This window comes from Argopecten irradians, chromosome 9 (assembly GCF_041381155.1).
Source record: "Argopecten irradians isolate NY chromosome 9, Ai_NY, whole genome shotgun sequence".
In the NCBI taxonomy this organism is placed as follows: Eukaryota; Metazoa; Mollusca; class Bivalvia; order Pectinida; family Pectinidae; genus Argopecten; species Argopecten irradians.
Window position 1 is genome coordinate 12,473,279 of NC_091142.1, and position 14,952 is coordinate 12,488,230.

At 35.0% G+C, this 14,952-nt stretch overlaps 1 protein-coding gene across 2 annotated transcripts in view; it reads right to left on the minus strand.

Moving 5' to 3' along the window:
* Positions 1 to 14,028, minus strand: part of LOC138331486 (uncharacterized) — a 133,814-nt gene extending 119,786 nt beyond the window's left edge. The window contains exons 1-3 of one of the 2 annotated variants that reach the window (XM_069279153.1): positions 13,887 to 14,028; positions 5,182 to 7,197; positions 3,309 to 3,384 (exon numbers count right to left, since the gene is read on the minus strand). In XM_069279153.1, coding sequence (XP_069135254.1) covers positions 3,309 to 3,384; positions 5,182 to 7,197; positions 13,887 to 13,949 — 2,155 coding nt within the window. In that variant the 5' untranslated portion in view covers positions 13,950 to 14,028. The remainder of the gene's footprint in view (positions 1 to 3,308; positions 3,385 to 5,181; positions 7,198 to 13,886) is intronic. The other variant, XM_069279154.1, reaches the window with a different exon arrangement.
* Positions 14,029 to 14,952: the final 924 nt, after the last annotated feature.

A 14,952-nucleotide genomic window follows, 5' to 3' on the forward strand; every position in this document is an offset into this window, starting at 1 on the left:
GACATCACATCTCTTGGCAATTAGAATATAATTATTATTATGGAAAACTATTTTAACTCATTCACCCATAAACTTTTTATAATGGACTGGTCTAGTCTAATGGTCTAGTCTTGACATAGAAGAGCCTAAATATGTCTTCAGAGGTAAAAGAGAAATATTGATGCCAAAGTAGATGGAAGGAAGGATGACCCCAATGCTGCACCAAAACATAATGAAGTTCACATGACCTTGATGCAGGTGTGTGCCAACAGTTTGAAAGTGGAACTCTTTTGCAGAACTTAATATAGTTGCATGATATACCTGAACATGCATTACAAAGCCGACCTTGTCACACGACACTGATTTGTATGCAGACCTAACTCAAAATCTCTGATCCGTGTAAACGCTCCGTACACATTGACCTTGATCATGTTTTGTGGTGATAATGCAAATAAACCATAAATATGTAAATGAAGACATACTGACCTAGTATTCTTTTCATAAAGTAAATGTATTCAATCAAACATATATATAACTTTAAAAGATCTCAAGTACATTCACAAAATCTGCTATATCCTTTATATATGTACTGAAAAGTTCATAGAGTCTACACAAAACTGAGTAAACTAGAGATTTTAAGGTATATTAGGCATGTTTCATTCTTGGCTATGCTCAGTTTCCCAACTGTTTGATGTGTTTACTAAATCCTGTACCGCATACTATACAGAGGTAGAAAAGGACATATTCAACATGCTACAAAGTCGGAATAAATTAACGGAAGCCATAATATGGAGAATAAATTTGTATTAGACAGGGGGACTCTGTTCAGTGTGCCGATCTTAAGGAAATCAGTATGTGTGGATTACAAACGTCGTCAATCCATTTCATATGGATAAGAATGTAAACAGGTCGTCAAATGTCCCCCACTGTGTTAAAGCCACACGTTAAATGTAAATTTTTGTATGATAGGGCTTAAAGTTTATTTACCCCTCATTGTAATACAAATCTAAAGCCATGTCTAATCCGTGAAATATTCATAAAAAATGCCTTTTGAATCTCTTTTCTTTGATTTTTTCTTAAAACGTATTAAAATGTAAATTTTAGCTGAACCTTAAGTCCTTTTTATGATTTCATAAAACATATATAAATATATGTCAAGTATATAAGAGAGTACAAACCTATTGATTGAATTCAATGTTTTCTAAACAAGTCAATGGTCTTTTTGGTTGTTTGGCTACCAGGACTACAGTGGACACAGGAGAATCCGGACACCAATAGTCCGGAAATCTCAATATTTGAACAAAAATATCAGGGAATGGATTTTATTATTATCTTAATAATTAGTAGACGGAATTCAGCAATCTGCAAAATTTGCAATCTGGATGATTTAGGCTGGGGGCGCAAGTGTCAGATTATCCAGGGTTCATTGTACTTCACACTGCTGTAATATATCGGTTCTGAATACCATTATTTCTCTATGCAGGGCACTTTAAAATGTAACAAAATATGGTCAGAATAATTTATACCAAGTTTTGATGTTTAAAAATGACTGCTGTGGTAGTCATCTTGGATTTATAGAGCAATCTGAAAGAACAGTATCTCAGGAGAATTAAAATTTTTACGCAATTCCATGAAAGAAACTCCATGAATAGATGATGCTTATGAATACAGACACCATAAAATATCACTTCTTTTGCTGTTCTTCCTTGAAATCAGTTCAATGACACCGACAAAACTCGAGAGGCATTTTAAAATTAAAGGGTACCTGTGCTATGAATGTCATTATTATGATTTAAAAAACATATTTCAGTTGAAAGAAAAAATATCAGAAAAAAAAACATTTATATACTATAAGATTGCATTAAGTTTGTAAGGAGTTACTTTATTGAATATCTGTTTCCATAGTAACCAAAACCACTGGTGTAAACATTGTTGATAAAACTTTCCCAGAATCCTTCACTATTTTCACAATGGAGTATATTGTGATTATTTTTATTGTGCTGAACACTTTTTCTACATTTTAATCTATTTTTAAGTAGGAAATCATTCCCGTCTACTTTTTTTATTTCCACATGGAAACATTTCGTATCCATTTCCCGAATTCATTTCCAGTAAACATCCGCATCACGACAAAAGACTTATTATACAGCACCAAGAGAAAAGCCAACTGGCCAATAACAGGTCAGACTTTCATTTAATTCGTATTTCTGAACTTTTATATAAAACTATAACCACACCTGTGAATTTTTCACCTGGAGAGAAAGCGATACTGTAACTTTGTAGCACAGAGGTGAGAAGGTCATTCAGAAATAAGTGTCCAAATATTTCGCGTCACTCGACACAAACATTACATTATTGGAGTAACCGGATATGTTAGTAGCTTTATCATCTATTTGTGATACACTTTGTATCCCTTCATCAGATAGAATTCAAAGTAAAATTTATTCATGTAAAATTATTAATATATATATATGGTCTCCTTTCACAGGGTACTTCTCAACTTGATTTCCTCGATTTCCTCCGTGTAATTGTGTGAAATAACAGAGTTGTAGACCTTATTTAGACCTTATCTAGCCGACAAGAATGCCAAACTGACACCTGGTTTGTCTACATGAATAAAATGTAGGGTAAAAAGATGTTATCACAGAATCTGCAGACACATCATGAAGATGACGAGAAATTCTTTTAAAGTACTGTGAGCATCATCATCTTCATCAACTAACAGGATGAAGTCGCTATTGACTTTGGTCACACAATATCTGATGGGTACAAGATAGGATCTCTATGACCTGCCAGACTAATAGATGACAACATATGAATTTAATGGCAAATTTCCATTCTGTTCTACATCCTGCAAAATGTCTATGTGACAAAATTCTTTATGGAATCAAGTCTTTTCATTCTGTACATCCTGCAAAATGTCTATGTGACAGAAGATTCTATGGAATCAAGAATCCGTTTTTGCTTTTCTTTTTAAACCAAGGAAAAACCATAACAGAAATTGAGCCAAAAAGAAACGCGTATAATTCAGTTCAATATAACAGTAGAGGGGACAATTAATGAATCATTTGACATCCAATGTTTTCAGCAAAAGGTCAAATTGTTTTGGAATGCTTAACCTTAAAAGGTGATTGCTATGGTTACGGTACTGTATCCACAGTAAACAGGACATAGATAGCTGGAATACCATCTTTTAACCAAGATCAAACATAGAGCTGCCCAAATTGTTGATGTCGCTGTAATTTTTGTCCTGAAATGAATTATTTGTTTCAAATTCTACTGAAAAAGGCTTAAAAAATATTTGATCTATAGTTACTAGAGTTACCTACCTTGTTTTCGCTCTCTGAGCTTCCGTACTGCGGCTCGTATCTTTCTCCTCTCGGAAAAGTCTGTACACAGCTTTAACTGGGAAACAGAATCATTATTGTTAAATACAAATAAATAAGAATAGAAATAAAAAGTAAACGACCTTGACACAAATTTTAATCTGAAATCTGACCTTGAAACTTGACTTATCACAAATCTGACCTTGAAACAAAATGCAATCACAAATCTGACCTTGATATCAATGATCTGCTCTACTAATACACTAGAACATATGAATGAGCTCTCCCTAGCTACCACAGGTAAAACTGTACAGTGTCTATAATAACTCTTGCAGCTATCAACATAATTTTCCATAGCAAAATACCGGTAATGCCAATCAATGAAGTGATCTGTATCAAGATAATGAAGCCCAAATGGCCTGTATCCCTCCCCAAGTTGATAGATTCTAAATAGTGACAGAAATTGTGATATCAAATAATGAGGTGGTGAGTTATATCTAACCATTCAAAATGTCCCACCCATCAAACTCTGGTAGAGATAAGGGGAGATCACTCTGAGAGCACATTATGTTCACAATTTTATGCATATAGTACTCAACACAATTTGATTGATGAATTAAAAAAATGAAAACCTGACCATTAAAGCTATAGAGAAGTATTAAACAAAACACTTAAAACAGTATTTGATCTAACTTCAGTCTAACAAATATTTTGCATTTTGCTGAGCTTATTGGCAAAGTCATCAGATTGACATTCAGTTATGGGTCTAGTATTATATACACTGCATGTCCCTATAAAATTACAGATGAAAATTGTCTTTATATTATCATCAAACCAAAAATTGATTAAACTTACAAACAAAATCCAAACTTACTTGTTAGTACAAGGCTGTGTATAAAATCCAACATCACAACCATAGATTTTTTAAACCTAAACTGATAGCTTCCAAACGTAGTTTCCATCACAAATAGTTATAAATAACAAAACAGCAGAAGAAATTAACGCATTCATCCCTGAAGACGCATTTAGGCTCTTCTAAATCAATGATAAGAGCAGTCCATTATGAAATTTCAGGGGTGAATAAGTCAACTTCAGACTGGATGTAATATATCACCCGGTTACGAGTTGTATCATTATAATACAAAAAGAAAGGGCAGCAGTGAAGTAAACAAATCGAAGGTTTCCAGTTGGTTACAAAACTGCAGACGTTGGAACATTAATTTTCAACAATGTAGTAACTGTTTGAAAACTGATGCCATTCTTTAAATACTTGAGTAGATTTAATCGATAAACTGTTTAGATTATGTAAACTATCTGAATCAAACTCATATCAAAGTTATCTAGGCCAACATGTAATACACTAAAGGTTATTTCATTTTGTTTTTTCATGTGGATCAAGAAACTGAACTGCCAAAGGTGAATTATTAGTCAAAAAAAGTGTTAACAAGTGTTTTGAATTATTCTGACTTTTCTAATTCAATACTTTCAATTGATAGTTCAAATCTATCAAGACATTTTAACATTAAAGTTTTTTTTTCTCAATTTTTTCAAAAGTAGTGTATGCATGATTTAATTATCAAACAAAATTTATCATTACAAAGTAATAGAAGTAAACTCAAATTTTATGATATTTCTGATATCATTATGAGATTATTTTAAACCAAATTAACTTATTTTCACGTGGTATTGAATATTGCATTTTCATGAGCACTAAATCATGAAAATGAATAGCCACAAAAAAAATTTACAGTGAAGGTACAGTAGTTTAAATCATTCAACAAAAAAGACTGTGAAAGAGTCAGTAAATATGAAAACACTAAAGTCAATCGCAGCGAAATTAAGTTGGTTTTTGATAACCCATACTCTTGATTCTTACCTGATCCTGCAAGGTCAGAATTGCAGTCTCCACCTCTGATGCTGATTCAAAGTTTCTATCCACATCTATGTCGAGAGAAGACGACTCTACATCTCGTAAAACGTCTGACTCAGACACACGTCGTCGCATCCTTTCCTGGAGCCGGAGACGAGAAGGACTATCAGGCTGACCATTGTCTGAGGAAATGGATCGGTCAAGTTTTAAACTTAACCCAGAAGGACTGGAATCTCTGACCTTGACCTTTGAACTACCAGTGTCACTGAAGCCATTCTCTGAACTGCGTGACTTTCTTGTGAATCCGTACCGTGGATCAGTGATTTTAGAGTTTTTCTCCGCCCGTCTTATAAACAACGGTGCTTGATCTCGTTCACTATCCATGACTGACGCCCTATTTACTGTTCGTGTGGTCAAGGGCGAGGACAGTAAGTTACTGTCTGATTTCCCCCGTAACATTCTACGTTCAGCTGGAGAAACACGGATTTCACCACTTGATTCATGTGAATTTTTCTCCTTGTCTACCGAATCATCAAGCAAGTTTTCATCAGATTTCATTCGAAACATTTTCCTTTGAGACCGTGGTGGTTTCCTGGTGAGATGCTCAGACGGACTTGTATCCATCCTAAACACAGAATCATCACAGCCTTCCTGGAGGGTCGATCGCCATACGGTTTTACTGATATATCTCTGTGATTCCTCCTGTTGAATTTCGGGAGATCTATACCGAGCTATCCTCACCTTATAGCTTTCTGCGGGCAATATTTTATCAGACTCCTCTTCTAATCTATCCTTTTGTGATCGACCAGATGCTGAACTATAGCCTGAGTCAGCACTCTTACAGGTGGTAGCTCGGACTGAATAGGAAGTCTCTGACAAACTGTCGTCGGGTCGGTGGTTAGCCACCTGATGTGAGGAAGAATTAGGCGGTGGTCCATCTGACTTCAGTCTCAGCCTCTTCCCTGCCGATGAACTGGTGTCTTGTACATTTACACTTTTAACAGATAACTGAGAACTCCTGGGACTAGACTTGGTGCGAGTCTCATCTGACTTCAGGTGAGACCAGCGGTTATTGTACACACTTGCTGTTAAGCTAGCATCCTGTTTGTCTGTCTCCGAGTCTGAACCATCAGACTTTAGTCTGAACTTTTTCCTCAAATTGCTCTCGCTATGCAGCAGATCTCCGTCCCCCTTGTGACTGCTTATATTTCCGGCGAACAGGTAGCTTTTGAATGTTTTACTGACTGGACTGGAATCAAGTACATTATCTGCACCTCTTGAACCTCCTACACCATCTGAAGAACTGCTTGACATTCTCTCTCTCCTCTTTAAATTTCGCTTTGTCTGTCGCTCAATGACATCCTTCATAGCATCCCTCCATGATAACTTCCTCTCTTTCTTTGGAACATCGCCTTTGTCTATAGAAGATTGAAGACATTGCTTAGATAAGGATGGATCAGTTCCTCTGTCCTTACCGCGTGAAAAGAAACCCTTTGGCGATGAAAGTGGGGAATTGGAAGAAGTATTCTTAGGAGAATGTAAAGGAGATTTAGGATACACGAAAAGCTTTGGTGAGGGTAGCGGCGATTTCGATGAAGACTTACTCTTTGGTGAAAGAAGAGAAGATTTAGGAGATGTAAGATTCTTCGGTGAAGAAGGTGGAGATTTAAACGAAGAAAGATTCTTCAGAGTCTGAAGTGCAGATTTTAAAGAGAAAGTTCTTGCCGACTGAAGTGAGGATTTCAAGGCAGAGGAATTCCTCGGTGATGACAATGAAGATCTTTTAGCAGCAAACTCCTTTTGTAGCACTTGTGGTGATTTTGGCCAAGCAAAAGTTTTAGGCGAACGAGGAGATTTTGACAAAGGAGATGGCGAGCCTACTGGAGAGGAACTAGAACCTGATTTACGTCTGTACTTCTGGCTGAAGGAGTAAGTCTTGATTCCACAGTTATTGGGGTCCTGCAGCTCCCTAATGGCAGCTCGGAGTTTGGTCCTCTCCTGGTAATCGTAGCAGCCAATCAGCTGTTAAGATAGAAATGAAATTCAAAATTAACAATTTTAAAAGAAGTCTGGCTAAAACATATGTGACAAAGAATTATATAATACATGAGACAGTGGACCCACGATATCCGGACACTTGTGTCCCCAGTCAAAACTGTCCAAATTGCCAAATCCATTCTCTGATATTTCTGTCCAGAAATCAAGTTTACTGGACTATCGGCATCCTGATTATTGTGGGTTCACTGTATAAATGTTAATATAAAAATGCAAAATTAAAACACAGCAGCACCTCTCAAAATGTCTTAATATAATAAGTTACTACAAAAAAATACCTAATAGGTATCTGTATCATACGTCAAGTTTATCTACTTTTCAATATCCTAAGTATATCTGGAATAAAACACATTCTTCTATGAAACAATATACTGTCAAAATCAGTGAGAGGGAAAAATATTTCTGACAACAACTATTTATTATTTGAAGACCAAACAAGTGATGATATGTGGATCTCTTACTTTCATCATATAAATTAAAATCAAAATATTTAAAATCATGGAACTAATTAATTAGTTGATTGACATAGTTGGAAATTATGTAATAATTCCCTGCAGATCTCAAATTGAATTTTTTTTAAATTGAATGAAAAATGTTTATAGAATTATTGAAATATGAATACCATTTTTGTAAATTATTGTTGTGTGTCACTTTGAAATAAATAGTCAGTCTGTCCATCAAATTCTTTGGTATACAATTACAAACAGAAGTATTGTTTTACACTAACACCTGGAGAGCTCTCCTACACAATAGGTTTTTATTTCATTGTGTTCATAGCTCCTCAAGATGCGAATATTCACTCTTCTCAACATCAGATCTGTTCAAACATATTTACAATTGTGGCTATATGGTTAAGGTGTTAGTGATAAGGCTCTATGGTACAGTATTATAGCTAAGGCCTTTTTGGTAAAGGCATTAGAGATGACGCTCTATGGTTTAGGCATCATCAATGAGGCTAATTATAGCTTAGGCCCATATATGGTCTAGACATCGATGAATCTTGCACTTAATCATTGGATGGAGGAATGGTGGCTATGGATGTACATGTGATTTAGATGTTGAGCAATTTTACAACTAACTTTTTTTTAAATAATACATTTAACTGGATTCATTTTCTTCTCTAAAAGTTTTTTTAGAACCATTCCATAATTTGTTTTGGATAATTTTGAGAATAAAAAAGAATGGAATTCAAAAATCATATGAAGCTTTCAGATAAAGTGTGCATGTGTTATTAAACCTAGCATTACACAAGGTAGTCTCCAAAACCAATTTCAAGTTTAAATAAATGTTTGATTTGAATGACAGAGTTCATATCCATTCATTTTCAACTTGTTTACATCGACATAAGCATTGTCCTCCCAAAACATCAATGAACAGGTAAATTATATCTAAATTGATTTTTGCACAATCTTTTTAACACTTCATTACTTTTTAATTGAAATTTATCAACCAATATTCCCTAGCATGTGCCTGATATAGAAATGTTAGTAGTAATATGAGCAGACGACAGCTGAATTAGAAATGTCACAAAATGCATAATTTACTGACAAGCAGGATATCAACATGGACACAAGAGATTTCAATATATTTCAGGCGTAAAATAGCAGAAAAAAATGAACAGATCTAAAAACAGCTTTAAATGTAATAAAACAGTTCATGTCAAATGGAGGCGACATTGTGACTCCACAATATTAAGCTATATTTCAAACTTCCGAAATTTAAGATTTTTTTTATATTTACATTTCAGTTTAAATATTATTTACCAGAGAAGGAGTAAAAGTAAACACAATTTTTCAATGAAATATTAAAGGGCCCGGATTGTATAAGTTGTGATCAAATTAAGGATGAGCTTACGTTTTAAGAAAGAAACTCGCTGTCAATTGAGAAGTTGACTTCATATCACGTGAAGTTTACGGTTGCATGGACATACCCATATCGGTGACTATAAGCAATTTCAGCACAACATAATGCGTGAATGATGGTTTGATCCGTCACATGCTGTGTGGTATTAACATACGGTATCAGGATGGACCTACCCAAAGTAGTCGTCAAGGTTACGCCTCAGTAGGGCAATTACAGTCGTGGGTGTGTTCCATTCATACCCCGCAACCCTATCTACTGGGTCTTGTTTATGAGTGAGGATGAGGGGGCCAACCATCTTGATATTGTCATTGCCTTTTGTCTGTGTGTGTTTGCCTGTCATTTCCCTGGTAACCCTATACCATACCCAGATTCCATTCATGTCTAATGTTACAAAAAGTTTTGAAGGTAAAGTTCAGATGTTGAAATTGAAGTATTTTCACTTTGACTACATCATAAAATTCAAGTTATTGAGGCTGTAAACAAGGATGATTATTTATGGCTATCAATATCAAATATGGCACTGATTACATTTTTCTACTGTAGCAGATTTGTACAGTGAAACGGTCGCCTTTTAGCTTTGGGCTAGGAGGAATTTCCCTTTAGCTCAGTCGGTAGAGTGGTGGACCAGCAAGTCCGGGGTCGTGAGTTTGAGCCTGACTTGTGGCACACAACTCTTGTTGTTGATGAAGCTGTACTCTTCTTTTCCCATAGCCTCCGACTTTAGAGGGGGTTGAGATAGCATTTCAGCTCTTTCACACCAACCTACCTCAAAGGGAAAAGACTCAACCCCCTCAGCCTTACTGAGCTCAAAGAATCATACTTATTCACCTAGGATTGTCAAAGGGTGATTCTCCACTTCATACATGTTAATTATTTTGTTATACTAATAACATTAGTATGAAACAGATGCCTACTAAAGATATATGAATTAAGACAAAAGCAATCATGTCAGGATTTCAGTAACATTATACATTCAAAAGATTGTACCTTCAGCTGCAATATGAACTACTGATTTCTAAACTTAAAAAAACTTTTATCTCATTTCCTCATTTTTCTATTGTGACAGTATGAAATAAATGTGCAACCAATATTGAAGAAGATAGACTTACTTGATTAAAGTTAAGGATTCAGTTGTTCCAAAAAATCCCTAAATGCAAATAGTTGAGCCATCAAGACAAGAAAAAAAAATTGCAAGTGATATCTGTCCATCGACCACAGGTATGACTACTGACCAGTACTCCCTATTGACCAACAGTAAGTGACCACTACATTGTTTATAATGTCCACTAATGAATGTAATCCTTGACCTGTGCTGTTTACTTTTACTATCAGTCAAGAGTTGGGCGGCCAGAGGATCAATGTGTAGGGGCTCCAAAAACAATACCTGTAATATTTATACTCCAATAAAACTTAACGGCCTTTAAGGCCTTTACTTATAATAAATCAAAGTAAAGGGTACAGGTAAAACTATAATATAGAACTTAGATATTAATGTTCCTCCTCTTCATGTGATATATGAATGGTACAGGACACAATGGGACAGACCTAACACCACTCCCCCCCTCACCCACATATAACAGACAGTAGAGATATGATATGTTAATGCTATTTTGTACAGGACCATCCCTGGTAAGATTCAAACTTAAATAACCCTGACCCTTTTACTGATTTCTACCTTTATATTAAATTGCAGCCAGTAGAGTTATGATATGTAATGCCATTCCTGGAAAGATTCAAACTTAAATAAGCCTGACCCTTTCACTAAATCTACCTTTTTAAATAATGCCATTTTGTACAGGACCATTCCTGGCAAGATTCAAACTTAAATAAGCTTGACCCTTTTACTGAATCTACCTTTTGATATTAAACAGTCATATGCTTTTAATTGCTTTAAATAACCATATATGCAGTGTCCCCTAGAATTATCTCCCCCTGATAATGTACTGCCACCCTCACATACTGCCAACTTAAACCTCAAAATAGATTTCTCCTTTTTAGTCATCATTGCATACTGCCATCTGCCACATGCTTTGAAATTGAATAATATTCCTTATCAAACACAAGCAAGCAGATACCATTTAATATACTAGACAGAATACATACAACAAACTTTAAGGTGACAGAATGAGATTTGCATGTTATTCATTTTTTGTCAAATAGAACATTATCACCAGTGATCTCTCATTATAACAATGAATTAGTCCTCGACAAAATGTGGCAGTATAAACAGGGTGGACTTTTTACAATTTCCATCTTTTTTTTACCCCCCCCCCTCTTTTTTTTTTAAATATTAAACTTTAAATCTGATTTGAAATACTGAACTTCAGGACCTGCTGAGCTGTTTTCAGTCAACCATTTACCCTCCAAACAGTTGACAGACATTTACATGTGATGATGAAAGGTTGGCACAACAAAGATTAAATTGTTTTGAAACACATCAACACCCAGATCTACAACTCAAAGTTTGTAGTCTTGTTACCGTTATCAAGGTGTTTTGGTCAAGTTTGTGTGGTCTATGAGACAATGTTAACCTACAATGTTACAGGGCAAACAAATCTAGGGAAGGTCCTGTCCACACTGACCAAAAATGAGCGATGATAAGGTGCTCCATTATCATCTGTTTACCTGGAGAGGGAGAAAACTATACACAAGCTGCCTGTAGGGAGAAAATACAAACTGGGGGATCAGTATAATGTATAATATTACACAGAAAAGTTTGAATGAAATGGTGATAGTGGTATAGTAAAATAAATATTATGGTAGCCGAATCACTTACTGATCTTAAACTTCACTGACCTATTTCACACTCCCCAATATAAGACATTCAACAAAACAAGCCAAATGAGCTACAATCTTTGTATAAATATCAGCTATTTAATTATTATGAGCACTTTCTAAGCATCCTAAATAGTAATTTATATCACATTTTTACCAGTGTAAAAAAGACTACTTGGCTACAGAGACCATTTTTACCTTGTCAATTGTATGATCTTAATAGATACATAGAGTTTTGAATGTATACCTATAATAACAGGTGTACATGGATCTGTTGGAGGACAATGACACAGAAGAATTCCACCTTAGTTTGTAGACATACATTAATCCTACCGGCTATCAGTTTTATATCTGTTACTATACAATAGTGGAATCCTGAACATCAAACTCTACTTTTTCTCACCAGTGGACAGATCTAAAGCTATCTGGATTACAAGGTGCAAGATCTATAACCTTCTCTCTTAGATATAGTAAGTAGGTAGGAGTTACTCCCCTTTACCTAATTCATGAGGCATTTCAGTTGTAAACCTATATGTATTAATCATTGGCATCTAGTTTTTATTCAGCTCTAAAGCAGATCTCTTTAATGTTTAATCATTTTCATTAAAATGAAAGTACTTAAGGTTCTAGAATCATATATTTGAAGCATGTGTATAGCCTTTTCCTCAGGGTTATTTCAGCACTGCAATTTTCTTGATGAAAACTTAAACACTGGTGCTGTTATTCCAGGATGCTGCTCTAGTACAAAATCATCCACTAGAATTTCGGGTCAAGGTCAGGGTCAAGGTCATCAATGTGGACAAACTTGATAGTCATTCATCAAAGCACGATAAAGTACAAATATCCAATTAGACTTTTTGATTATTGTTAATACCAGTTGTATGTCAAATGAAACCTTTTAAAAGTGAGACCCCTCTGATATTGAAGGTATATAGTTGTTATAACTTGAACTAAACATGTGGTTCTTCACATCAGGATGCTACAGGACCAATCACAGGGCTCTATATTGGTTAATGACTTTTTTTTTTCATTTTTTTTTTTCATTTCAAAATATTTTTATTAAATTAAAATATTTAATTCTGGATCAGGCAGCAGGCATAGCCTAACCTCTCCACAGTTAACTGGTTAATGACTGCTTAGTTTATGAGAGAATTTCAAAATTTCACTACATTCTTGATAAAAAAAAAATAAGTTACACACTTATCATGTAAGCACTCTTAGAGAAATAATATACATTTCATATAGGCCAATCTGGTTAACCATAGATACAAATGAGGGCTACTCTTTACTGCTTGATTCAGTATGGTTATATGTTTTACATTTAAGGTAATGAAAGAGTGATGAAGTACAAAGAGAAAAACCACCAACCTACGATCGGTATACTTGCCACATGGGATTCAAAGACGCAATCCAGAGGTGGAGGGCTAGTGGAAATATGTCAGAGCATCCAAACTACTTAAAGCAACTGCGTCCCCATTCAATAGATAGTAAAAACAAGGAGACATGCTCAATAGAATGTATTGTAAGTCCTTGACTTGTGTGTGCAGAGGATAACCATTGTGATTTTTAAGTGGCCATCTCATCACTTTTGGTAATCACTTTTGAATCATCTATAAGTAGATGTCAAGCAAACCACACATGCCTTTGCATTTTATATTTTGTATGCTACAATATATGCTTCAACATTGAATAAGTGCATGTGCACTTGGCAGCACAAGGCACCAGGCTAATTACATACTGCTTGTTGATCAGTCTCAAAATTTGGACGAAACGCAATTGACAAAAATATTTTCGGTACTTTTCTATGACTTCCATACAGGAGGCTTTATTACGTTGAAAAAAACTGTAAGGTTAAGAATCTGGATATAGTGAATGGGCATACCTGGTATTACTATAATACCTGGTGGACAGATTATCAAACTGACTTTATGTAGATTAGCACCAATATTTTCACTGTTTCTACAGTAGACAACACATTAATTCTCAATTATAAATTATCAATAAATAAACTTATCTACCAATTCATCTTCCGAACAATCCTCGGACAAATCATCCACGGGGGTGTCCATATTGTCATCCATGTTGTCGTGTAATGTTTACAAATGTGGGGGACTATATCGGTATCTCTGTAAATTCCATTGATAACCCTCACAATGACTTACATAGTAAAGTATATACACCCCACAATGACTTACATATCTTATACATAGCTTAGTATTTACAAATCGGCCCTAATACACCCCTACACCCTGCCTGGACACATTCAGACAAAACCCGTTAATTGATATGCACCCTGTACTTAGCTAGAGGGATTATATACCGACATAGTGGATTAGCTTTTAAATCTGTCCGAGTGAATGACTGAGCTAGACAATACTATGATCTCACTGATTGGTTTACAAACATTAAAATTTCATACTTTAATCAGCAGTACTCAACAAAGATGAGTCAGAATCAGACTTAAATCCTTTTATCTAAAACGGAAATTATGTTACAATGGCTACTGAAAGCTCTGTTTATATCCACTGGCTTTGATCAACCACAAACAAATCTAATCAATAGTTATACCTAGATATATTTGTAAATGTTGTAGTCATGGAAGTAACAGACAAAAGTAAAATCTCTGTTAGACATAAATGCTCATGGAACGGGACAAATCAGAATGCATAGGGGTAATATCATATGTCACCCAACCATAATGATCGGGGGTATAGAAAAGTATATCAGGGGCTATGAAATACCATCTAGAACCATCAAGATGTATTTATTAAGACTTCAGCTACAACAGCACAGACCAGGCTGTTTCTCTGCTCTAAAGAATATAAAAAACAATATTTGTAAGAAATAATGAACATCTTCATTCCTGACTTTAGTACATGATAGTAGCTTTAACTGACATATACAAGATTACAGTTGAGAAATTATAATGATAAGGAATATTAATTCATTTAGTAATCATCGTATTCTATGTCTCCTTGAATTCCTTTAGAAAGATTCTTTTGCATGAGCCATATTTGTGCCAATGATAACATATCAGCATTGTGATATTCATCATTCATATTGTACTTACATTACAAGAGGCCC